General features: G+C 37.4%; 1 protein-coding gene across 1 annotated transcript in view; it reads right to left on the minus strand.

The window, feature by feature from the left end:
• The window catches only part of LOC131050036 (nuclear pore complex protein NUP62), a 93,135-nt gene that overhangs the window by 57,549 nt on the left and 7,765 nt on the right, over positions 1-27,821 (minus strand). Inside the window, exons 2-5 of the mRNA XM_057984164.2 lie at positions 16,714-16,837; positions 16,478-16,556; positions 15,737-15,859; positions 5,391-5,468 (exon numbers count right to left, since the gene is read on the minus strand). Coding sequence (XP_057840147.2) covers positions 5,391-5,468; positions 15,737-15,859; positions 16,478-16,556; positions 16,714-16,837 — 404 coding nt within the window. The remainder of the gene's footprint in view (positions 1-5,390; positions 5,469-15,736; positions 15,860-16,477; positions 16,557-16,713; positions 16,838-27,821) is intronic.

A 27,821-nucleotide genomic window follows, 5' to 3' on the forward strand; every position in this document is an offset into this window, starting at 1 on the left:
TCCTATTGTGGTAACAAGGAAAGGTGTTAGAAATAAGCCATACCCGGACCTAACATTAGTTGTAAACCAAAATAAAATAGCATATACACACAATAAATCAGAATTTATTTATAATTATTTGTAATCATATATCAATATGTATTCATTGCATTCCTTATATCTCCTATATCTTATACTCTCCTTAAAACATCATAATTCACCTACTTCACCACTCTAGTGGTGAATAGATCTCACTATCTTCTTATAGTTACAATAGGGAATGTGGCCCTTAGATAACATCCCTAGACTACATTCTATCTTCCAAAGCTAGTATTCCACAGCGTTCATTCCAGTAAGATACAAAATATCTCCGGACCGCTATCTATGTTCTCTTTTCTGACCAACAATATTGTTGCTGTTGTGAGTTAGTTTAGTCATTGGATCTGCCGTTTTTTGCAATCTCCAACCTTCGATTTCACTCCTAGTGCCACCATACAGTTGTTTACTATTGTAAGCATATATGTTGATTAAATGATTGAAGACCTTTGCAAGCACTGATCTTGGATTTGTAACTACTCCAAGTGAATTGTTTCAAATAATTTTAAGTTGTCATTTCTCATAGAAGTCAAATCTGCTATGTATAAATGAATTATAAAGTTTGTACAAAGGTTTCAGCTTCATAACAGTCCCTAAATAGTTCAGACCTGCACTCATTGTTAATTTATAATCCATGTTTGGAACGATACACAGGGACATTGCATAATTTCATCCATCATACATCAGTAAATTGATCACTTTTCAGTCTTTAAAGGTTTCATGATTCATAACAGCATTAAGGATGGTTGGATTTGCAATTAATGGTATGCATTTTGATTGATAAGAGTTTGCAATTTTGACATTTTGCTGATCAGCATTAATTTTCAGCAGGATTTGACACCTATATTTGGTTTTGATCATTATTACAACATGCACACGCTTTATTTAATTCCTAAGGTTGTCCAATTGGGGACATTACAAAAGGATAAACTGATGCTAAATAGAAGCATGCAATGAATCTGAAAACTGGGTTGTTAGGCAGGTTGCTGAACAATCATTGAAAAAACACTATATATGAATGCATGATATAGAACGTGCTGCCAAGGTCAGACAATATTTGTATTCAGTATTAAATCTATTTATCTCATATACCTACATATCGATTAATGATAATTTACACACTCTTTTGTGGTTTCTAAGTTTGTCTCAGCATGAGCATAACTTGAAGTTACATCAAGGAAAAAACAAAGTTTGGTAATGTGAAACAGATGATATGCAGAAAGAAACTCGTAAACAAATATTCTACTAAGGTTCTGAGGATGGGGAACATGTCAATTAAGACTTACAAATTCAGTTTCACAAGTAATAATTTATTTTTTTTTAATTAACAAGAAAAATAAAAGTTTGTTGGAACAGAGAATATTTTATAACCTCTTGGCAGAATTTAAAAGCTGCCTCATATGAACAGCTATGACCAGCTGGACAACAAGAACAAGTTGATATCATATGCATGTGAAAATTCTTTACAAGGATTACTTTATCAGCAACTTCATTCATTTCAGAGACTCTCACCCTTGCTGAGAAAGGAATATTCCTAAAAAAAATAGACTATATCATTAAGAGTTCAAAAAGTAATTTGAGAACTTGTACATCAATTCTGTTAAATCCCTAGATGCGTGTATGAGAAGTTCCCAATTCGCACAGATTTTAAGCATGGGTGAAAAGTGTCCAACATGCAAGAATAGCTCTGTCAAATGGGATGAGCTAATGATTCATAATGGGGACCCATGTTCAAATCCTGAAAAAGTTGCAGGCATGTTACGTGGTTAAAAATGTACAAATGATGAATGTTGAATCATTTAAACTACCACATCTATTCCAGGTGTAGCATGCCCCAACAACCAAGACCAAGTAGATGTCCTAAGTGAATTTGACCGAAGAGATACCCCTTGGTCATGGTATCTTAGCCAAACATCAACCTCTCCAAGGAGATAGATTAAACCTAGCAGAAAAAGGCAAGTAAGAATTGCATGAATATGACAAGTGTTAAAACATGAAGAATGGTAAGAAAAGGGCCCGTTAATGGGCCTAAAAGGGTTAATCCTTTAAAAAATATGACAAGACAGATAGAATGGACACCACTGCAGCCGGATTGGATTAAGGTGAACTTTGATGGGGCTGTGAGAAGGAATCCAGGACCCTCTGGTGCCGGTTGTGTGGTGAGAAATCATCAAGGTCAAGTTCTGGCGAAGTGCAGTCAAGGTTTAGGGGGAGGGTACTGACAACGAAGCTGAAGCAAAAGCTGCTCTCCTAGCAGTCCAATTGGCAAGAAAGATGGGAGTGGTGAATCTCCACTTGGAGGGGGATTCACAAATTATAGTGCAGGATATACTGAATGGGGAAGCTGTTAATTGGAAGATTGACAAAACGATTCAAAGTATCAAACGTGTATTAACTTCTTTTCAAAAATTCAAAGTATCCCATGTGTTAAGAGATGGTAACCAAGAAGCCGATGGGCAAGCCAAAGTGGTGGTGAACCTACAAAATGGTGAAATCAAATGGTCCAATGAAAGGCCAAATGTTCAAGAAGCAAGGCAAGAATGGAAGGTCTGAAGTGGCACCCTTGGTTTTAGAAGTTCAAGTTTGCCTTATTGTGGGAGGGGAAGGTGGCAATCGCATTAAAAATGATGAGACGACTTATAGATCGAGGAGTATTGCTATCAAGCTGGATTTTGATGGGGAAGAGGATGATTCGACATCACTCATGCGAATCATAGCAAAGGAATTTGATGTAGTGTAGACAAATGCAATTGGTTTACATTGATTGTGGTGGTGGCGAATGGCGGTTGTTTTGAGCAAATTCCATTTAAAATGTGTGGTAGAATGGGCCACAGTACACGCCAAATTCTAATTATGTCAGGGAGAACAAATATAGTGTTAACGAGCCCGAACTGATCAAACCCATCTTAGTTGGTGCGGTCAAAGGTTTTAAGCCATTTAATGTTCATTTATTCTATCATTCCTTGAGTAGTAGAAAGGAAAGATTATTTGAAGTGCAATAGTGGTGAAGGGGGTGCTATTGCTGGGCACTTTTTTGTTGTGTCTGCAGGAAGATTGGTAAACTAATAGTGCATAATCTAAGGTGAGTGAGGTATGGAGGCAAACTTCTCGATGCAATTGCACAAATGTTGACATTGCCTCTATTTTTGGGCATGGTGCCTCGAATTGGAGCCATGGGATACAGTGAATTGGATTATGAACAACTATTTAAAAATGGAGTGGTGTCGAGGGATTGAAAGGTTCATAGGAATGGCAAGAGATGGAGAGGGATTTGTATGCCCTATCAATGATTGGCTTCATGTGAGTGAGCTTGCTCCTCCTTTGAGGCCTTTCCTCCTTTGGAGTGCTAACTACAACAAGGAGGTATGCAAGGCATCGGCTCAAATTGGCATGAATGGTGTCAAGGCATACCTCAGGTTAAAGGAAGCGCAGAGCATCAGAGAGGAGTTAGCTAAATGGGGACCTTGCGCTGAAATTCTCATGCAAACAGTGGAAGAGACCCCTGTGAAACGTAAAAGTGGAAGACCAATGAGATCAATGAAGGCAAACAAGGCACACCATCTACTGCTTGGGGAGTCATCTAGCCATAGGGAAGATGCAAAGAGCACAGCCATTATACATGCACAAGTCAAGAAGGTGGATGTGAAAGGGAAAGTGGTTCGGGAGGCAAGTTAGGACATTTAAATTATGTTACTCGGAAACATGTTTCCGGCTTCAAGGCACCTGTTTCAGAAACCGTCGTATTTTGGTGGGGAACTTGGGGACGGCCAGAAATGTTTCCCAAACCGTCCCCGGTCCCCGGAAAAATTTCGAAAACAGTCCCGAAAACTCAAGGACGGACAACATTTTCCCCGGGGACCGTTGACCGTACCCGAGACAGCAGGGGATGCCCAACCCGTCCCCTAGTTGTTTCCGGCTCATACAGCAATAAAAAAAAAAAATTCAAAATTCAAAAAACTATCATTATTTTAAGAGCAATTAAATTTTTTTTAAAATTTGGATCCCTGATTGTTAAAGTAATTTTTATTTTATTTTTTAACAATCCCTTGTATATTATTATAATATTTATTATTTATTAATAATTTATAATCTAATCTGCAGAAAAGTTAATAAGTTTATTAAATTTATTATTATCACCCGCGATATCATATGGGAAAGTCACGCATAAGTAAAAAGAAAAACAAACCACCAATGGCACAATTAGTTGAGGCTTCACCATTTGCCATATGACGAGCAGGTGAAAATAGGCTCTCGACCACAGATGGATGTGTTGTATTCATGCATAACTGTACAAACAAATAATAGTTTTCTTATTTACAAATAGGAAATGGATAAAAAATGACAAATCCTGTATTTATTTCTATTGGCAAATTAAAAAAGCACAAATAAAGTTCACCAATATTCACATTTTTTTACTAAGAAGTAAAGTTCCATTTGGAATGCAAATACATTTGGAAAGACAATCCTAACCTAAGGTAATATTTAATGATTTATCTTCTCAATGTTTTTATGTCTATTATTAAATTTCATTATTCCTAGACATAATTTCTTTATTATATATATATAGGTAGCCATCCCCTGTTCCGGGCAAAAAAAAAATGTCCCGAAAACGCGTTTCTCCGTCCCCCTGTCCCGGAAACTCTAGGTAACATAGCTTTTAAATTATTAGCATAGTTGTTCTATAATTGTATATGGGATAAGCACATTTTGTATTTAAAGGGAAGCTTTGGGAGATCGAAGTAGGAACAGTATTATAGACATATTTGTGGGGGGCTGGTTTTGATATATTTCATGATATATACTCAGGCTGTAGACTGTAACCTTTTTTAATATCAAACATAAAGCTCTATTAACCGAACAAAACAAAATGCTAAGAAAAGGTAATACAAACTGTCCATCAAAAACATTGTATTGCCTTCTAGACAAATGACTATTAGTTATTTGTTCAAAGTTCATAAGGGTCTTGGAAAGGTCCTTTCAGAACTAGACTGACTTTGAAGAGAGAGTTTAGTTTCCAACCATCAGTCAATAGTATTAACAGGATTGCCTTATGGACATGCAAGAAACAAAGAGAAATAATTACTTCAACATCAAACTTGTGCATATTAGAACTGTCATTGCCATGTTGCTAAGATTAAAAGTATTCTGGAGGAAGTTATGCATCAATTGTATGTACATGATCAAAAGTACAATTATATTGGCAGCATTTGCAGAGAAGATATTTGCCTGAAATCACATATTACAAACATATGGTTTTTAAGACTTGCTAAAGCTGACATATATCATAAGCATCAAATAAGTTTTGGACAATAAACCTCTTGCTGATGTGTCTCGATCAGCTCCAATTGTCTTTCTAAGCTATGCTGAGACTCTACCACTTTTGCAGCCTCACTCTGCACAATCACAAACAGATAATTAAACAAAACAACGCACAATTGAATTTCCATTAGAATTTAGAATGTACAAATGTGAATCAGGAAAAACTGTGTTGCAGAGCTATAAGCTACAAATCATTAACCACAACAATGCATTAACCTAAATAACAAAAGAGATTTATCTCATTTGCATCATGCATGCAATACTCACCTATGGATAGGCACTAATCCCTCACTATTCACGCAGTAAGAATATCCCTGATTATTGCAAAGGATATCAAGTAAATGTTAAGTCAAAAGGTATCGGTTGTTATCTTAAACACATAAGCAAACAGCAATTTACTGATGAAAAGGCAATGGATGGTTTAAACGGGAGTAGACTTCACAAAAGTCATGACCCTTGTGGTATGCGGCAAGAGGTATAATTGCTCTCGTATGAATGATAAGTATGCAAACTAAGGATATTATAATATAATCCCTATATATGGAATATAGATAATCATGTGAATTCCTTATTTATTAATTTAGATACTACAAACGACCATGATAGGAATAGTGTGGGAAGACAAGGAGGGGAAACAGTTATGAGGTCCTCTTCTAAGCACAGCACCTCATGCTGGTGACTGAAAGTACTATGAGGCCAAGGGAGTGCAAGGACTGCCCCACCCTTGGGCTTAGAAGGGAAGGATATTCCAGACACCCTATTGTAGTTTCCCCACAAGATCCACCATGGTTGACTATTAGATTAAGGAATCCTGATCATAGGAAGATGAATAAGGGTGGTATGATGAGGGGGAATGGCTGTAGAACATATCAATAGGTACACCACCTCATATGAGATGGCGGAAGGCCACATGAGGCCAATAGGGATGGTATCCACTCTTGGGCCTAGGGTAGAAGGTCGCTTTGGGCACCCTATCATGTCTCCTAAGCCTCTATGGTTGAACTCTATTGATGAATTAGATATATCATATGACTAAAATAATGCTCCTAACCCTAGTAAGTCCTCAACCAGGATCTTCCTAGTTCAACAATTCAAATTGTTAAATAATATTTCTAGCTCCATTTGGTTTCATGCTTTACTTGGAATTGTGATTTTGGGGCAAAAATTAGGGCATTTACAAAAGGGAACATTACAAATGTCCTGATGGAGAACTTCATCCTTGCCTAGTATTTGTACAGATGAAGGATTGATATCCTTTCCTGTTCTGCAAACAATAACATACTGGTAGTTATATATTTATATCTACAATCAATCCTAGTTCAGAACCCTGCAATAGAAACCGATGCCAGCACATAACAGGGAAAATCAAATGCATATATTCAGAAAGGACAATATACAAGCTAAATTTACCAAACACAATGCAGAAAAAGAGCTTCAACATAATTTTCTGAGATTATCAAGCATTCATGCTTTCAACGAGGATAATACAGTGAAAATCCACTAAACCTTAAGTTTTTTCTCACAATGTTCTGTAATCAAGCAGATGAGATTAAGGAAATTTTAGACACGGGTCTTCTAAGAAAGAAATAAAAGAGTCCCATTGCAATGCTCTGCTTATCAATTTTACAAAAAAAGCTAAATAATGAAAATCAATATAAACAAACTGTAACAATATCATTTCCTGCAGAGAGGAAACAGACTATGGCATGGATGACAAAGCTTGCCACAAGAAAATCACAACATATGGAAGTCACAACTTCAATTTTGCAATCTAAAATAAGTTGAAACTGAATACCCAAGTTTGGCAAAAGCTCAGTTATCATGAAATTGAAATGGTTTTGGAGATGCCAATCTTCCAAACCCATAAACAAACTATGGAATTTGTATGCATTCCAAAATGACCCATTTTGGATCCAATATATTGCAACCTTTCCAACAATAAATCTTTATTCGAAACTATTTATCAGCTGAAACCCAAACAACCAGAATGCTTCTCGCATACATATATGCTCACATTTTGTGTTTGCAACTTCCTTGTTGCACTTGGTTTCTATCTTCAACATGTCATTTTCCCTACAAAACTTTATTGCACATACATCTCAACCATCTTTCCTCTTTGATAGAGGATCCAATCAATTTGAAGCCATTCCTGAAGTTTTCTTCAATTTGTAGCCTATGTTCCACCATGTTTCTATGATGAGAATGGCAAGGGCCGGGGTGGGGGGCAGGGGGTATATTTCTGGGACGACTGGGAACAAGTGGAAACATTTCAGGGACTGATTTTTTGAGGCCATTTTTGGGGATGGAAAAGGATAGCTATATAAAAGATAGAGAAAAAATTAGAAATCAAGGGAAGATTCAAATATTTACAACATTGTTAAGGCACTCATCATATAATTTATAGACCCTTAATAAACAACATTAGAGTTGAAATGATAGTTCACTTGAAAGTCGAACAAATTAGATAATGTCTAAAATTATTTGCTTCCCTAAGTAATTGTCAATGTGCATATGATATATTAATATATTATATTAAATTAAAAAATATAACAAAATCCCCAAAGGATGCAAGTTTCAGCTACAAAATGACAAAAACATATATAGCATGTTGCTGCCCCTAACTGGCATTTGCCATCACTGCATCAATATTAGAGTCTTAACCCTGAGTCACTGCCCCATCCAGTGTATCCCCAGCCAATCCTTCTTGTGCCGCCTCATCAATCTAGATGTCATCTTAGAGATCAACACCCCATCATAAAGCTTGTTAGGAATATTACAGCATTCCCTTGTCTCTAGATTTGTTAATGTGTCTTTAGAATACAAACATTAATCATTTGGTAGTTTCTTTTAGTTATAAGGAAAATGACTCCAATCTCCATTGGTTGTCATCCACAAAAGCTTAAACCAAATGCCACGTTAATAATGACCTGCTGCACAACCTTCACATCAAACAGTATGTCAACATTGAGTGATAAGGAAAGAACGGGAGATCATGAGAAATTGTGCAAGCGAGACTCATTGCTGGTTGTGACTCCAATTTCATTCTACACTGAGACGAGGCATTCATCATGATGATTGTTCCAAGCAAGTCAATGAAGCTGCGAAGAACTGCTATATTGTTTGCAAGATTATGGAGAATGATGTGATTTAAGTAGTCCTACATAAGTGAATCCAAACCATAGATATTGGTTTCTTCTTCCATTTCTAGATATTATGTTGCACATCTAACTACTACAACATTGTAGGTTGAGATTCCAAGATCAAGTCTGTATCAATACTTTGACACTAACTCCAAAGCTTCTCCTAGCAATTCAAAAAGATTTACATACAAAGCTACCCTGTCTTTGCCTATTGATTTTGCAAACATTTTGCATATTCAAACACATTTTAACACCATAGGAATCAGTATAACAACAAATTTTACCAATTTAAACTTTATCAATCACAATAACATTATTCACTAACTTTAAAAAATCATGCACATAAGAAGAACACAAAATTTATGTGATGGCAAAAACCACAGCAATTTGATGCTTTTATATATTTCTTCCTTCACAATGTTTGTAAGCACCAAACACTACCTTAATTTGTGAACACCAACCCACTGGAAGCACCAACTCCCAATATGAGGCACCAACCTCACCAATATGAATTTCCACCTTAACAATGTTGCTATGTCAACGGATGATGGATCCACAATTTAGCATACTCTCTTCCACAAAATTGCTATATCATTTTCCACAAATCTGTTATGATCTCTTCATAAATTTGTCATAATTTCTTCTTCAAAATCTGATATGAACTCCTCCACAAATCTGCTAGAATCTCTTCATAAATCTGTCATATTCTTCTCATCAAGTCTGAAATAATCTTCTCATATTCTTCATATGATCTTCTTGTGATGAATGATATTTCTTTGTATCTTACTCCGTTCTACCTATTTTTCAACTTACATACAATGATCATTATATATCTTCTTATTGCTCTTAGAGACATCTCCTTTCAACAAGTAGCCACAACTTTTTAAATAAGCACATCTCTTCACAATAAATTGCACCCTTTTAAAAACTTAAGACACCTGATGTCTAATTAATTAGTTATAACATTAGCCATGCTTTTTAGTTGTTCATATGCCATGTCTCTAATTTTGAATTATTCTCCCTTCATCAATGTCTATCTCTGCTTATTCTTACTGCCACATTTCTTAATCATTCTTAGTCACCGCTCTTGAAGCACCATGATTACTATCTCTTTAATCACTCCTATATAATGTTCTCATTTTCAGCGCTGCCTTATTAATATTATCGCTGTCCAGGTTTATAAGTCACTGCAAGTCATTATTTTGATCGCTGTTCATTTAATCTAAACAAATCGCCACTCTTTAATTTCTACGTATTGCATTGAGTCAGCCTTATTCATTTATATCTTTAATTTGAACTCTGATCTGGATCATTATATCATCTGAGACAGTTTGTCTTGCAAAACCAATTTCCTTAATGTTTCCAACATAACCAATATGTGAGAACTTTGATTTAATCATAGTGTTAAACTTAATGCTCTTAGACTGCCTTGGACCACGGAATCGCTGCTTGTCTATTATATTCTAAATATATTCTAAATGCAAGAAGACAGCAATTAAGCAATTAGTCATCACAATTGTAGTTTATTGTCTTTAAATTTTCAATGTTGCAAGAAGACAGCAATTAAGCATTAGTTAACACAACTAACATCTCAAAGAGACAGATTAATTAAGAACGGAAATATGATGACCAAGAGGCACATCCTTTACGAACAGGTTCTATTGGGACGAGAAAGCACTGATGGGAAGGTATTAAAGAACAATATCCAACAATGCAGAAAAGGGATATGGATTGAAGTACCTTCAGTCTGAGACATACATATCATCCATTCAGGGATCTGATTGATTTATTATTTTAGTGGCTGAAAATTAAGGAATTAATACAACAATCTCAATTCTCAACATTATTCCAAAACGTACTTAGGGCAAATTAGGGCAATTTGAGGAAGGTTCCCATAGGGGGCATTACAGTAATTTATTGCAAGTTACAGAAATACATAACATTATTTACAGGAAAATTCCAAATTCCTTGCCATCAAAACTTTTCAGAAAAACATCTAGGAAATAACCTAGAAATAGCAATTGAATACCAGGAATGAGCATCCCATTATTTATGGCATTTCAGTAACATTTGCGTGCCCTTTAACAAAAACACATAAACTGAGGATACTTCCTGCAACTTAGAGCAAAATCTGCTGTCATTTCTGGAACATTCCAGCATATCTGAAATATTTCTAGACTACACTGGTAACTGAAACATAAAACATTACATAGATGAAAAAGGAACTGCTTTGTAACAAATGAAGATTGCAGCAACTATTCCAAACAAAATATGATAAAAAGAACTAAAGGTAGTCAGTCAATAAGTGATGAGAGATCATATAACCATAGTAGGCAATAATCTGCAAAAAACAGTGGCTTATGCCACTCACTACTGTCAGTTATCCGATTCAAGAATTGGTCACCAGTTTTTTATTTTGGTCCTAACAGCACAAACTTCAATGCAGATTTGGACTATGGCTTTATGGACTCAACACCTGTGAATTCGGATGGTTTAGAAATTGATTAAAAGATACATTATTAAGAGAAATGGGGTTCACCATGAATCCCATTTTTGTTGTGGCAAACCTTGCAGAGATCAATTCCAAGATTTCAGTGTGGCTAACATTTCATGTTAGTCAATACCAATAACATGTCGTGTTATCGGTCTCAGCAAAGTTAGCCGCTTCTTCATAGTTTTGCAGAGTCATATAACACGAGGGTTGTATGATGTGTCAATAACATGATTCCTATTGACCCCCATGCCTCATTTGTTATATCAACAGTTCATGTCAATAACTAAGTCATGTTATTGACCGCATATTGTTAGGACTCCCAAAGATACTGAGAGGGGGTGGTGAATCAGTATCTGACCAGTTAGTGTATTTTCTTAACTTATAACATGAAAAGCAATCAAAACTATGTACCAATAAACCAGAATTAATGCAGTAAATAAGAATAACAACCACAACATAAGAGACACACCATAACACAATATTTTAATGAGGAAACCCGGTGTGGGAAAAACCTTGGTAGGATTTGTGACCCACAATATTCACTTACTGGCCAATAAGGGAATATTGCTGTTTACAATAGGGGCATGCACATGCAGGAAGCCAAGTGCCTAAAGCTCACTACTCAGTTACAAAGAAGTCTCACTGACTTACAAAATGGATTATACAAATCCAGTATCATGTACTGCTTCAGATCAGCATCTACTATGCCAGGTTCAGTACCGGTTTAAGCTCTGCAATATTCATAAACCCTTATCCAAAATCTGCCTTACAATTCGCATATTAGGTCTGCAATAATCCTTCCATATTTCACATCCTAAATGATCTACAATGATCTCATACTTATATGAGTTGTTGATTATGATTAGGGAATGGCGGATTCCAATTGCCTTGGGCAACATTGCAATCCGCCCAAGGGGGCCAACGCCTTTCTCCAACGTGTAGGGTTGGGCCCTATACCTCACTTCACTCCACGTTACATAATGAAACCCCACGCTACATGCATAATAACGTGCTTGCTTAAATAGGGCCGACCCTATCTATCAAGGCATTTCGGATTAAAGAGATTCAAATTAAATTAAAAGTAATTTAATTTATACTAGGCCGACATAAAAAGGATTTTGCATCACATGTATATGACATATCTGCCTCATTCAAAAGACAATTAATACACATCCTTCAAGTGAAATACATATCTGCTAATGATGTGAAATTCACACATGCCTAATGATGTGAAGTATACAATCTGATCAATGCAAAAGCTGGTGAAGGAATTTATGCGAATCATCCCTGCCAATTAAAGAAGCAAACATCAAGTTCTTGCTGTCATAAAGAAGGCTGGGCTGTTCCAGAATTAAAGTGCCAAGGTTACTGAATCAGTGCAGATCTAAGACACATCAAGAGTGCAGATCTAGGGCTTGAGTCTGAGTGCTGATTGGTGTGTTGAAAGAGCAGACCTGATCTACATGAAAGTGAAGACCTGTGGTTGATTCCATCAACCCTAAGAGCAAACACTTCAGACATCTTCAAGGACCTAAGATAAGTGTTTAACTATTATATGAATATAATCCATAATCAGATCTGAGGATCTTTTCTGGCTGGGTTTTTCCTCCTAGAAGGTTTTCCCAGGGTAACCATGTGTTGTTCTTATTTCTTTGTTCATTTCTATGTCATGCCTAAATCTAGAAATCTCTAAATCTTTCAGCTAATCAAACTAAATTTTGATTTCTGAGTTTATATTAATCCTTCCATATTTCACATCCTAAATGATCTACAATGAACTCATACTTATATGAGTCATATTACAATTCGCCAAGTCGGCTTACAAAAAGATTTTACAATTAAATACAAAATACAATTACACAAAATTCCTATCGGCCATGCTGCCGGTGATCAATCTTTTCGGTGTCGGTGAACTGTGTGCCGATGTAGGGTCTGTCAGTGTCGGTGCCTGTCGGTATCACATGATTGTAAGGTTGCCATCAATGACAATACCTTCAATCACCTACAATTTCTCATTGGAGTGTGCATTTGCCAACACACATGGCATGCTATTGACAAGTGTGACGGGCCCCAATCAGCGAACAACATGGACACGGATAAGAAATACAAAGGCGGCAGCGGGTATTCACCCTTATCCCGCGAAGGTTCCAAGAAAAAGATGACATCTCGCGGGATAAGAGGTTTGAGGAAACACAATGTATTTTTTCTTATCCCGAAGGTCGAGGGGAGCACAATGTCATGCTCCGGGATAAGGAAAGTCAAAAGCGAATGAAGCTTTCCCCTTATCCCGCGAGGTTGAAATAACATGGAGAATGCTTATCCCGCGAGGTTGAGCAAAAGCATCAAAAGGCCCCGCGGGATAAGGAAACAAGAGTAAATCAAAGAGACTCTTATCCCACAGGAGGAAACAAAGACACAAGTGGTCCCGCGGGATAACAAAGGCAAAACAAAATCAAGCAAAACTCTTATCCTACGATGTGGAGGAGGGACCCACAGAGACCCCTCGAGATAAGGAGCAAACAGAAACTACAAAGCATTTTGCTTATCCTGCGAGGTAAATTCGAGGACACAAAAGGGCCGCGGGATAAGCAAAACATGAAAAAACAAAGAAAAGTCTTATCTCACGAGGTAAAAGAAGACCCACAATGATGTCGCGAGGTAAGATGCAAGGTCATTTAACGGTCAACACAGTTAAGAGGATGTGGACCCGGGGTGCCACGTCAACCATCTGCGGTTGTCGGATCTTCATAAAGGCCCGATCCGACGGCCATCCGACGGCCATGTTTTAATCATCGATTGGGCCTACAAAAGGCCTAGATGGAGAGATCTCGCGTGTCCATCTTCACGCGAATTTCTCAGATCAACGGCCAATTTTCAAACTTGCAACTGTCGTTGGCATTTAAACTCTTTTACAAGCAGTGGTTGTCGACCCGATGGTCGAGGTCATCTTTTGCTCAGTTGGTCCCTGATTTTGGACCCGATCTCACTGCAACCATTAGATTTCAATGTCATAACGCCAGACATGATGCCTACTGACAATTCCAAATGCAAGCCATGCCTCTTCAACGCGGTTTGAAGACTTTTTGTGCCCGCAGACACCATCCAGTACACAGAGATGCATCTAGATACAAGGTTTATTTGTTCTTCCAGAGGTAGAGGACGCCATCAGATCTCGGATCTGATCTCTCCCTCTCCTTTGATATTTTTGTAACGTTACCCAGGTGGGGTTAGGGTTATCTAAAATGTAACCATCTAAGTTATGCCTGAACTATAAAGGCAATTTTGTACATTATTCTCAGGATCTTCTCCCTTCTTTTCTCATGCAGAATTCTTATGTTTCTCTGCACTTGTAAAGTTTTGTCTTGCCCTTACATAAATAGAATTCACTTGTTTTGCCTCCTTTCAATTCTGACAATCTATGTATTTCTTTTACCTCTTTGTCTGAGTGCATTTTAATTTGTTTCCTGAGTATAGATGGTTGTGTTGATTTCTTGTGGATATCATCTATGAACTGGACCAGTTCCTCCTGCTATCTCACAAATTCCAACCTTGACTCTACGCTTTAGGGGCTGGTTAAGATAGGAAATTGTGCATACTTGGGTAGTCTTATTCATTTTCTGTGCAGCTATAGGCAGGGGAGATCATCATTTTAGTGTGTGTGCAAACACTATTTCCCTTCTTTCCTGCAACCCTTCTCTCTCCCTTTTCCCTGTTAGACCATAGATTAGTTTTATCAGTGTTGGGTTGGTCCAACACTCTGCATTCAGATTGAAGAGGAAGTCAGCCTTCTCCGAAGATTCAACCTCACAACAACGCAAGGTCCCACACTTGAGAGGTTGATTCAATGTTTCACAAGGCTGGTGGTCAAGCCTGGTCACCAAGGGTGCAAACTTTTGTGTTAACACTTTTTGTGGCTTGAAGGCTTTAAGAAAATAAAAATATTGTGTTGGGCTCTAGGAGATCAAAAACAGCATTTTTATCCCTATTTTTAGGAATATTTTAGCAATTTCCATTTCCCTATTTTTTCCCAATTGAATTGAACTTACACACTTAATTTGTTGTGTCAATCCCAATCCTTACTGACAATATGCTCATATGTAGGACCTCCTTGATATTGTAAATTGAACTAAAGGAAGATTTATGAATCAACTATTTAGCAATATTTGCTTACAGCAACACTTCATTTTGTCTTTGATTTCTATCATATATTGCCATAAATCATTCTCAAATGACACTAAAAATCAACAGCAGCTATGTCGCTGTTGTCCTCTCTTTTAAAGCACACAATAATAAGCAGCTTTTATGCTTCTTTTTATTTTATGTAGGCGGTAGAAATTAAACAAGGTTTGTATGCTAATGTGAGAAAGGATTTATTTCATAAGTTTTTGCATAATTTTCAGATATATCTTATAAACTTGATTTTCCGATATATCTTATAAACTTCTCCAAATACTATGTTTAACCAGATGTAATATTTTTACTCACTTCTATTTAAGATGCCTTACGTGATGGTGATGATGGTGCAGATTTAAATTATAGGTTATACTTCTAACAGTGCAGGATTGAATAAGAAATTGAAATAACACTAAAACTATACCCTCTTTCATATTTATAAGAAAACAGATGCAAAATTTTAAAAATATAAAGCACACTTTCTTTCAAAGATATGTTGATTTTGACTAACACAAAGTCAAAACACTCTACATACCTCAAGCTTTATAAGAATATTTCTATTTCGTAAGATTCTTCGGTCCCATTCTGCAATTGCCTCAGCTTGCTTTCTAAATTTTGTAGTTTGCTCTTGTAATTCAGAGTTCCAATCTTTGATAATCTGGAAAAAGTATAATGTTAGAACAATTTGGCTTCATCCAAGAATAGCCTTGTAGTTAACATCAAATTACATTACAATTTAACAAAAGAAGATAAGAAATGTCAATGTTTCAAAAACAAATTTTGATGTTTGCTCTTGTGATTCAGAGTTCCCGTTGTTGATAATCTAAAAATAGTATGATATATCAGAACGACTTGGCTCAATTTAAGAAAAGCCTCATAGTTAATATCAAATTACGTTACAATTTAAAGAAATACAATAGAAAATGTCAATATTTCAGAAACAAAGACAGTCTTAGTGCATTTACTAAAATTGATACTAACATCATACAACATGTAATAAGGAACTCAACATCACCACACACATTTTCAAACTAGAGAACGTAAATTCCTATATATATCAACAAAAAGCACACTTTCTGGTTAATGTAATCACTGCTGAGATATAGTTATCTTTGATTAGATATAATCAATTCTCTTTAAAAAAGCATTAAGAAATTCATAACACATTAAAACAAATTCAGCAAGGATATAACAAATACAATATTTATTCTCACTCCTATAAGCCAGAAAATAGCGTGCACTAATCTCTATGGGAAGATAAATAAAGTAATTTCACCTCCTCTATAGTTTTCCCTGTTATTTCAGATGGCATTTGAGGCGTCCGAACTGTTGGAGTTATTGTTGTCGTTGTACTTCTGTAAAAAACAATTTGGAATTCTGTAATTAATAATTTAATATAGAAAAGCAATCTATTTCCAAGGCAATATGTCAAAAAAAATAAAGAGATGCTTCATTTTACACAAATTATCATCAGAGCACTGTATAAAATCTGCATCAAAAATTAGTATCTACCCGCTAGTTGTCCCAGCAGCATTAGCAGATGATGCTTGAGCTGAACTGGATGAAGTAGATATGGTAAAACTGACTGGTGCTGCACTTGATGCTGATGAAGTTAATGCCGAAGAAGATGTAGAACCTAAAAAGATACAGATTAAAAATAAACATTAAGAAAAAGTTATGAGCATTTGGCAAATAGAAGCTGTCAAGTAATTCCATCAATGCAAAAAGTAAAAGTTTGTGCCAAAAGTCACATTAATTAAGTGTATACCAGATGTGGAAAAAATGCTGATACATAAAAGAGAGATTAGTGCATTCCCTAAAATTTCTGATAATTGGATCAGAAGACTCTAGCCTAGAATGTTTGGCATATGCCAACTTATCTCAGTTCCAAAACTGCATACAAAAGTTTTAACATGATTGGACCATCGACAAAAAATGTAATGTCAACATCATGTGCTATCGACCATATCTTACAGGAATTCCAGTTTTATCTATAACATTTGATATTTTAATCAATAAAACAAATTAACCCTTGATCACTTTCTCATTTGTGTCAAATGAAACATTTGAAGAATTAGTTGTCAAACTCATTTCTTCATCACAAATATATGGTGCAAGAGATGAATACTGTTGCTAAGGAAAAAACAACCGAAACTGAACCCAAACCATATGATGAAAATTTCAAACCTGTTCTTTATCAGTAGCCACACATTTTTTAATATATAATAAACAATTGCAGAAAGCCTTCAGGAGTCATTTATTATAAGTATAACATCTTTTTCATAACTCCCTTAAACCTAACTAGAAGCCACTTACAAGGGAATCACTCAAAAGTCAAATGGGCATGCAACTTTATCACTAAGAAGCCTTGAACACTTTAGATGTTAGAATAATATTCTTTACTGTTAATGGTCAATATGTAATTAGTTAGTTGGCATATTAGATGTCTACAATACCAAGTTGTAAGAGGTAGTTGGTTTCATTAATATCTACAGTAATTTGTAATCCCTTATATTGTAATCCTTTTTTTTCGCTAATGTAATTAAGTATTTTACCAGTTCTTTCTTGAACATGGTACCAGAGCTTGGGTAAGGAAATTTTTCGAAAATGCTGTTCAATATAATATTTTCGAACTTTTTCACAAACCCATCTAAATATTTTTTGTGCTTGGCTCCCGTGCAAGGGTTTTCTTGACCATTTTAAACCTGCAACCCACAAACTCCAAAAAATCGCGACGTTTTTAAACCTGCAACCCTTGACCCAAAAAAACGTGACATATTTCGCAATTTTTTGTCCCCTGTGCTTGTGTCACGACCTGCATTTCGCAATTCATTTCGCAACGCGATTTTTATTTTTCACGTCTGTGTGTACCGTGCGTTTTTTCGCGACCGTCTTTTGCACTTCGAAGCCCGCATGACATTATTTTCTGTGTTTTTTGCCAATGTCGCAATTTCTGACTATTTTTTTTCGGCGTCGCAATGGCAACAAAGTTCTTCTTTTAAGCCAGCGATTTTTCTGCGATTTCACAAGTTTTTCTTCGCATTTTTGCCCACGATTTCTGTGTGTTTCCGACGCACAAGGGTTTGGTCGTTTATTTTGTGCATCTACTCACGATTTTTATCATGTTTATTACACAACCTTCTATAGATTTTTTTTCAATTCTTGCTGCTGGCTAGGGTTTATTTTCAACCCTTTGTATTTTCCAACAGCCACTCAAAGAATTTTTGGGTTCTTTGTCCACGGCTATGGTTTCCAAAAAACCTTTTGTCTATTTTCGACTACAAAAAACAAAAAAAAATTCATGGTTTTTGCAACTTCGCCTAGGGTTTTGACCCTTTGTTTCAAGGTGAAATTTCTTTCGATTGCAAATTCTTGGTGGGTTCTTCGAGATCTCTTCTAGGTTGCTTTCAAATTTTTTTGGATCTTCCAAAAAAAGTTTGCCTCAAAAACCGTGCTAGGGGGTTTCAATTTCTCCCTTTGACTCCAACTTGTAGAATTTTTAAAAAACCCTCTGCATCTACTAGTTTTCGTCCATTGGAATTTGTGCCTTCACCAGTTCGACCTCGAGGTACGTGATGGCATATCTGACAAACATTATGCTCAAAAGTAGCCAAAAATTCAACGGCCGCAACTACAACACCTAGAACCAACACAGGTTGACAATTTTTGAGTACCAATGTCTTGCTGCAGTTGTTCTGGGCACATCTTCACGTCCAACTACTATCGAAAAAAATCAGGACAAATGGGATAAGCGCAACCACGAAGCAGTCATGGATTAAGGATTCCACACAAATATATTCAACAAATCTTTCACTCAATCTAACCAACATGAAAATAAATTCTAATCTAACTTGGAGGAATTGAGAGCCATGAATGCAAAGACAACATTTGAAGAGAAAAATCACCAACAATTGACCAATGATTTAGATTCAAATAGCTGCAACATATACCAAAAACTCTACAAAAACTCTCTTACAAATGAGAGACAAGGAGGTATATATAGAGTCTTTTACAAAAATGGATGGCCAAGATTGATACAAGATCAACGGCCAAGATCATGCCAACAAAACCCTAGAATTGCCCTAATTAGGGTTTACATCAAAATCGCACCACCAACATATGGCCCAATAAAAAGATACCTAGTCATCAAATAAGGAATCTTCTAGAAGGTTCCTCCCTGCATCTCTCTCTATCCTAACATACTCCAAGAATCTAGCCAATACAGAATCTAACTCCTCCATGGAAATACTAGGCAAGGTATCTTGTTGCAAATCAATCACGTCCAGTGAATCCGAGCAAGCATCCAAAGTGTTCTCCCAATCTGGCATGAGCTTCTGCGAACTATGAACATGAATCAACAAAGAGACCAAATCATTTATCTGTCAAAGAGTCCAACTGACAAAAAAACATAAGTTTCATCTTGACTCTTAATTCAGTTAAGTGTAAACCACTAGCATCACTAACATCAACACCCAATAACTCCTCAATTGAGGCAAGGATCTTCATCTGAATGTCCTGAATCAATCCTTCCATCTTCGTACAACTCAACCAGGCATTCTCATAAGTTGATTTCTTCACGGCCAATGAACAATACCAGCCATGGAAATCGTATCTGTCTCCACTGTGCACAATGTTCTCGCTGAGCAATGTGGACTTAGGAATCTTTTTCAAATCTCTGAGGCGTGGAATAGTCTTCTCCTAAATTGGTTAGAATTCTTCCCAAACTCCCTCCAAATACTGGATTCTAAACATGAGCCCTGTTGTCCTATCATATGCCTGGTCAAACTGAGTAAGGAAATCATTTGCCTGTTTTCTTGCACTCTCAATCCACTTTTCCACCTCCGAGAGTGTATCTCTCGCTACCTCATAGTGTGAATGTAGTCCATGATCAACCGCAGTAGGGGAAATAAGCATGGGATTCTCACGCCTTATCCCCGCAATATAATCTCTAAGTCTGATATTCTCTTCTCTGTACTTCTCCTTCTCTTCAATTTCTCTATCTAACCTTGCATTGATCGCCTTAAGGTTATCACCAACCTCCTAAAATTCTTGCTCTCTTGATGTACGGCCAAAGGCAACTGAAGTAATTTAGAAATCCATACGAGTAGTAATGTTCGTTGTCACACCTTCAATAGGAACAGCCACCTGCGCAATCTGCATTCCTGTCTCATCTCTAGCTATGTGCGACAAAATCTCAACTTTGTTGGGTTCTTTCTTGAAAAATAAATTGAATGAATGATTCAATAATCGGATGATTACATTGAAAGATATACACACGTATAGATAGAGGTTACAAAACGATGTTCTATAATTAGAACATAACCTTAAAGTAAAAGATTAAAGAGCTAAAAGCTAAATTAAGCTTAAAAGCTAATTAACTAAAGAGAAAAAACTAAATGCTAAATAAAGCTTAAAAGCTAATTAACTAAAAAGAAAAAGCTAAATGCTAAATAAAGCTTAAAAGCTAATTAACTAAAAAGCTAAATGACCATTAAACAAGGAACTAAATATAGGTGACTAAAATATAATTAAATATTCTAATACCCTCCCTTAATGGTCATGCTATCTATCACACCAAGCTGCCCTCTAAATTTGAGAAACTTTGTCGGGCTCAAGGACTTGGTGAGGATATTTGCAATCTGATCTTCTGTAGGAATGTACTGCAGTATCACTGATCCATCTTCAACATGCTGGCAGATGAAATGACAATGAAGCTCCACATGCTTTGTCCGCTCATGGAAGACTGGATTTTTGGCTAGTTTTAGAACCCCTTGATTATCACAAAACAAGGGAGTAGGTCCTGGTTGAGACATTTGCATGTCTGCAAGCATCCTACGTAGCCAAATTGCCTCACATGCTGACTTAACAATTCCCCGATACTCTGCTTCAGTCAAGGAAAGAGCTATCGCCTGTTGCTTCTTGCTGGTCCATGTGACTGCACTTGTACCCAAGCTGAAAACATACCCAAAAGTTGACTTTTTGTCATCAACACAACCTGCCCAATCTGAGTCTCTAAAACCAACCAGCCTAGGATCTTTGCTTCTGTTGTACAGAATGCCAAAATCGGGAGTGCCCTTCACATATCTAAGCACAAGCTTTGTTGCAACCCAACGTTCAACTTTTGGGGCTGACATGAAGCGAGAAATATAGCTCACAGCATAACTGATGTCAGGTCTAGTGGCGGTGAGATAGATGAGGCTGCCCACTAGTTGCCTGAATGAAGACTCATCCACTACAAGTGAATCTGATGTGGCTGATAATTTGAGCCCTATCTCCATAGGTGTAGATGCAAGTTTACAATATTGCATTCGAAACTTAGCTAGTAGGCTCTTGGCATACTTTGACGGAGAAATGAATATGTGGCTATCAGTTTGCCAAACTTCTACACCTCGATGCCCTCCTTCTATGAAAACCCTTTTGCCACCAACCGAGCCTTGTACTTATCAAGGCTCCCATCAGCTTTATACTTGACTTTAAACACCCATTTGCAGCCAATGGGCTTCTTTCCTGGAGGAAGATCGAACAATACCCAAGTATTGTTTTTCAGAAGACTATGCTGCTTCGCTGCCATAGCCTTTTCTCATTCAGATACACCTTTAGCCTCTGTATATGTTTGAGGCTCATAAATACTATAATGTTGGCCATAAGAGAAAAATTAACTGTGTGTTGCTTGCTCTTACCTCTAACTGATCTACCCTCATTGAGCTCATCATCATGAAGATCACCAATGGTCTTGGCCCACCACTTAGGCTGGAGAGTAGAAGTACCAACATCTGTTGCAGGATGAAGAGTGACTGTAATATCTAGAGCAAGCTCCTCTGGATGTGGATCGAGAAGATCTTGAGGAAAGTCAGGGGGTGCAATGTCATGCTTGGGAGACCCCACAACTTCAGAGTCAACTAAATCCCTCCCATCAGGTGGAGCTAAGGGAAGACGAACACCCATACTTACAACCTTTGGAGGGTGATCCTCAATGCTCAAATCAAGAGAGGAAGGCTGAAAAGGCCCTCTTTCTTCATCAAATACTACATCTCGACTGAATATGAGATGATTAGTGTCTATATCAACCAGCCGATATGCCTTGTGGTTGTCATTGTAGCCGATGAACATCAATTTCTGACTCTTTGGATCCAGTTTGGTGAGCGTGGCATCTGGAATCCAAACATAAGTTGTCGAGCCAAAAACTTTCAAATGACTGATTTTGGGCTTCCTACCAAACTAAGCTTCCTCTGGAGTCATCTTCTTAACGGCCTTTGTGGGAGACCGGTTCAGAAGGTAGACTACAGTGAAGATCGCTTCCGCCCAAAAGTGTTTTGGAACATTTCTATGCTCCAACATAGACCGAGTCATCTCACTGATTGTACGGTTCCTGCGCTCAACAACACCGTTCTGCTATGGGGTGTAAGGTGTGGTAAGTTGATGCTTAATGCCTTGTGATGCACAAAATTCCCCTCCATTGTCGGACCGAAGAGTGACTATCTGACAGCTAGACTCTTTTTCCACTAAGGCCTTAAACGTTTGAAACATGGTGAACACCTCTGATTTCTGCTTAAGAAAATAAACCCACATGCGTCTACTGAAATCATCAACAAATAATATAAAATACCTGCATCCAGTGACTGATGGAGTGTTCATAGGACCACAAATGTCTGCATGAACGAGTTGCAAGACCTTGGATGCTCTCCAAGAGTCTCCATCTGAAAATAGAGTCTTATGCTGCTTTCCAGCTTAACACGCTCTGCAAAAACTACATGATTCCGAGTTTGAGCCTCAGGTAATCCTACAACCAAATCCTCTCGAACCAACTAAGAGAGATAGTGGGCATTGAGATGCCCATATCGTTGATGCCAAAGAGTGCTGATGGAAGTACTCCTAGCTGCCATGGCGAGCTCCTGAGAACCAGTAGAATCAACAAGTCTATAAAGACCATGATCCTCAATACCAACCGCAATTGTAGTGTGAGTCTCCCTGTCAACAATGCTGCACTTATGCAACCTAAAGACAACATCCAGCTGTGGTGAATGTTGCATAATCTAACTGCCTAACAATAGATTGAGCTTCATACCAAGTAAAAAGTATACAATGAGGAATATTAAATCCCTCCCACCAGATGAAATCTGAACGTTGCCCTTGCCGACAACAGTATACTCTTCGCCTCCACCAAAGATCACCGAATCAGTGAAAGGCATGTACTCTGTAAAACCAATCCCGACAATGTGTGAAATGTCGAGAGGCTCCAAAGTCAATGTACCAAGCTGATGATTGAACATCACCAGAGAAAGTTTGGGCCATGAATGCATAGAAGGAAGATTCCTTCTGATCAAGATGCATGGCAGAATTGGCTTTCTACTTGGACCCTCCCTATTTGGATTGTTGGGATGCTATCAATTTCCGACAATCTTTCACCAAATGGCCATATATATGACAGTAGGAACACTGTAAGCTCTTCTTTTTGGAAGACTGCTGAGGTTGACCTTGACCTTGTCCAATCTACTTTACCCTTTTACTTATGCGAAGCTGAGGCTGTGAAAGCCTGTTCAGTGGATGAACTAGCGTTGCTTCCAAACTGTTGCTTCCATCGATCCTGTTGTAGCAGCTTGTTGCAAAGATTAGGAAACTTCAAATCAACACTAGTAGAGGAGATATTGAGCATATCAATGAAATGCTCGTAGGATCTAGGAAGGCTTTTCAGCGTGATCACTACCATATCCTCTTCCACCATGGTTCGGCCTATAGCTTCTTACTGATCACGGATGTCCTTGATCTTCATAAGATGTGCCTGGATAGATGACTTCTCATCCATCATGATAGAAAACAACATATTCTTCAGAAAGAAAGCTCGGCTCTTGTCGGACGTTTCATTAAGATCCTTCAAAAGATCCCAGATCTCTTTTGCTATTTTACCTGAAGGCACCTTTGGGAATTGATCATCTGTGACAGAGAGTTTGATAAGCATGACAGCCTCTTGATTCTTCACATCATGTTTGTCTTGATCTTCACCTGTTGTTGTAGGACGCAATTCCTTGCCCAAAACAAGTTGATCAAGGCAACGATACTCAAAGATGGTAAGCATACGTTGTTTCCAAGTGTTGTAGTTGCGACCGTTGAACTTCTGACTGTGTTCCAACATGATGTTGGTTAATGATGTCATCACGGAAATTGAGGTTGATCAAGGTCAACTGAGTGAAAGCAAGAGACAAAGGACTTAAAAACTCAGAATAGAAGCAACTGCTGAAAAAACCAAAACCCTATAGGAGAATTCTGGAACGAATTCCAAGGCACGAATTTTGAGGTTTGGAAGAAACCCAAAAATTAAAATTTTCTACAAACTTAAAACAGCATAAATGGTGCCCAAAAAAACAACAAAAATCCCAACGTCCACAGAAATAGCAAAAATTGTGAATTGTTTTTAGATTCCAAAGCAAATTTGCTGGCACAAAATTTGAGGTGCGGAGAGGTACCCAGAAAACTCTAAGATCAACCCAAAAAAGCTCTCGAAAAACCCACCAAGAATTTGAAAATGTAATGCAAATTCGACGGCTCAAAAATTGAGTTGCGAAAAACGAAGCACCCAGAAAAATTTGACGATGACCCAATTGAGGTCTCAAAAAACCCACCAAGAATCTGCAACCAGAATAAAATTTCGACTTGAACTAAAGGATCAAAACCCTAGTCGAAAATTGCAGAAACCCTAGGAAAATTTTCAACATGCAAAAAAATCTGCCCAGGAAGAGAAAAAAAATCTGCTCTTTTTAAAAAAAACAGTTTTTAAAAAAATTACTTCGAAAAATTTTAATAACAAAAAATTTCGAAATTTTTAATTTCCACGCTCTTTCAATAATCAGATGATTACATTGAAAGATATACACACGTATATATAGAGGTTACAAGACGATGTTCTATAATTAGAACATAACGTTAAAGTAAAAGATTAAAGAGCTAAAAGCTAAATTAAGCTTAAAAGCTAATTAACTGAAAAGAAAAAACTAAATGCTAAATAAAGCTTAAAAGCTAATTAACTAAAAAGAAAAAGCTAAATGCTAAATAAAGCTTAAAAGCTAATTAACTAAAAAGCTAAATGACCATTAAACAAGTAACTAAATATAGGTGACTAAAATATAATTAAATATTCTAATATTTCTCATTATTGTTCCTAGCAAGGTAATCATCAATGTTATCAATATGTTGTACCTATATCATTTTCTTACTCTTTTCCAGACTTCTCATTAGCCAATCAAGAATAGCGGCCATCTCCATACCATCATCGAGACATCTCTCGATCAAGCCCTCTCAATGTTGAGATAACATCATCATCATCATCATCAGGATTGCTCTTGGTCAAATCATATACCTCATTTCCAAGTTAACCTCCAAAAGGACAGTAGGGAATCCCAACTGATCATCATTCTCATTTGGTGGAGCAGATGTCGTTGTGGCATGCAACTCCTAAATATCCTCTGGTAGTATCACTGTGTTGGAACATTGTTGGGTTTCCTTATTCTGATTTGTTATTTCAATTTCCTTAATTGATGAAACACTGAGAGGTGATGAAAGGATGATAGGTGAAAGAATGATAGTCTTTTGTTTCTTCTCCTTCACCTCCTCAATCTTCTTCCCTCTGGCCTTGACTCCTCCTCGCGTGTTTTTCCTTCTCTTGGGAGCTTGACTCTCTTCATCTACATGAATCCTAACATCACTGATAGTCCTCTGATCATCTTCGGAAGTAGACTCTTCTAGCTTCATCTTTTCATAAGCGAAGGAAACACCCATATCGACTAACTTATTCATCTGAATATCTACCCATGCACAGGAGAAACTCAAAACTTCTCTCATCAATACATTCAAATCAATCTCCTCTGATTTTGACCAATTAGGCAATAAGATTGCCTTCTTCATTTCATTCTCATAATGTGGATGCGTATGATCCCTGTCATCTAACACCTGATCAAGAATGAGGAAAAGTCCACACTTCCTCATGAAATCCACTAACATTCTAAACCACATTCGTCTCTTCATTGCCTGCTCGTCCATCAAGTTGGCCCAATAATCTTCGATGTCTACCTTGTGGATGAACTTCTCTCCCTTGATCCTTCCAACTCTCTTATCAGGATCGAATCTTTCTCTTTTCTTGAAGGTTGCAAATCGATAGAATGCAAGCTCCTCACTCGCAATGCTAGCAGACTGGCAAACCTCTGACGTCTTCCCAATTGAAATAGGGAATATGTCATGCCTGTCCTATGCTTCTCTCTCTGAATGGAATCAAACTCTAGAAGTTGTCTCAACACTTCCAATAAGCTTATTTTGTCGGAAGGATACCTAGGAAGCCTATAGGGTTCGGATTGAAACCCATGAATCCTAAGGTACGTGAAAGTGGGAAACTGAATATACCACAATCCATATTTCTCTATTAGCTCTCTTGCCTCCTTGGACAATCTTCTGTTGATTCCGCCTTGCAACATCTGCGTGATGTACATGGTGAATACATCATTCACTCTCTTATAGTCTTCAATTCTATACATGTTCAGTTGGGGATAGCACTCATGACGCTTGAATTGTCCTTGCCCATTCCCGATTTCACCTCTGCATATCAATCCTTTGTATGAAACAAACTGTGCAAGCAAGTATACCAAATAGGAAGTCATGGCGAATGACTTGGACCGCTCTACATTCCTCAGCTGAAAGTCCAAAGTGTCACTTATGATTCTAGACCAATTTATCAATGCCCCTCTAAGACAATCCTAGATGAAGTAGAACATCCATCCATCCATCGAATATTGCACCCTGCGACGTCCCCGTCACTTTGTTAAGCAGGAATACTAAGTCGCTATATTCCTCTTTGAAGTCTGTGCACATGAGTGTCTTGGGAGCCTTAGAATGATGAAGCCTAGGCTCGATCATCCACTCTTTATTTATTATACTCTTAACACACATCCACCTTCTTCGTGTACCGCTCTTCATATCTTGATCGAACGGCGATCAAGGGCCCAGATTGAAAGATCAAAACCATAATTAGGGTTTGTTACAACTTACAACTAACTACCCCTCGACCAATGAGAAAATTACATTTGGGGACATTTGTCCTTCTTGCTAAATATGAACCAATAATAAACATAGAAGGTTGTTGCATTGTAAAGTGTGCCCTCTAGAAGCTTTTGTGGCTAAGTCAAGTTCATTGACCTTGGACATGTTGACTTGGAACAATCTGATTGGTTGGAATATGACGAAGCGCCACCTCAGCGTGTTGGATGTCTTCCCTGAATTCTCCAATTTGTGCGAAGAAATCCTCTAAGCATGGAAATTTGTTTCTTCTTGTCACTATCTGATTCTGATTGGGAGCTTGTCTTTAATTTATTCACGAGATGAAATCCTTCAAGAAGTTGCCTTGATTGCTTCCATAGGTCTAGGATTGTAGATGAAATTCCCCAAGAAGTCTGAAATTCTTTTCTATATTTTCACCAAGTCTAAGAACTTTTCTTCCTTAATGCTTTGAGATTCTTTCAAGTGCCTCGAATTTGGGGAAGAATCCCTTTGTGAAGTATTTCTCATACTTAGCCAAATTTTGGCCGGCTCTATATGCTTGGACGAACCTTGCTCGTGGACTTGTCTACAATTTTGAATTT

This window comes from Cryptomeria japonica, chromosome 4, assembly GCF_030272615.1.
Source record: "Cryptomeria japonica chromosome 4, Sugi_1.0, whole genome shotgun sequence".
Lineage (NCBI taxonomy): Eukaryota > Viridiplantae > Streptophyta > Pinopsida > Cupressales > Cupressaceae > Cryptomeria > Cryptomeria japonica.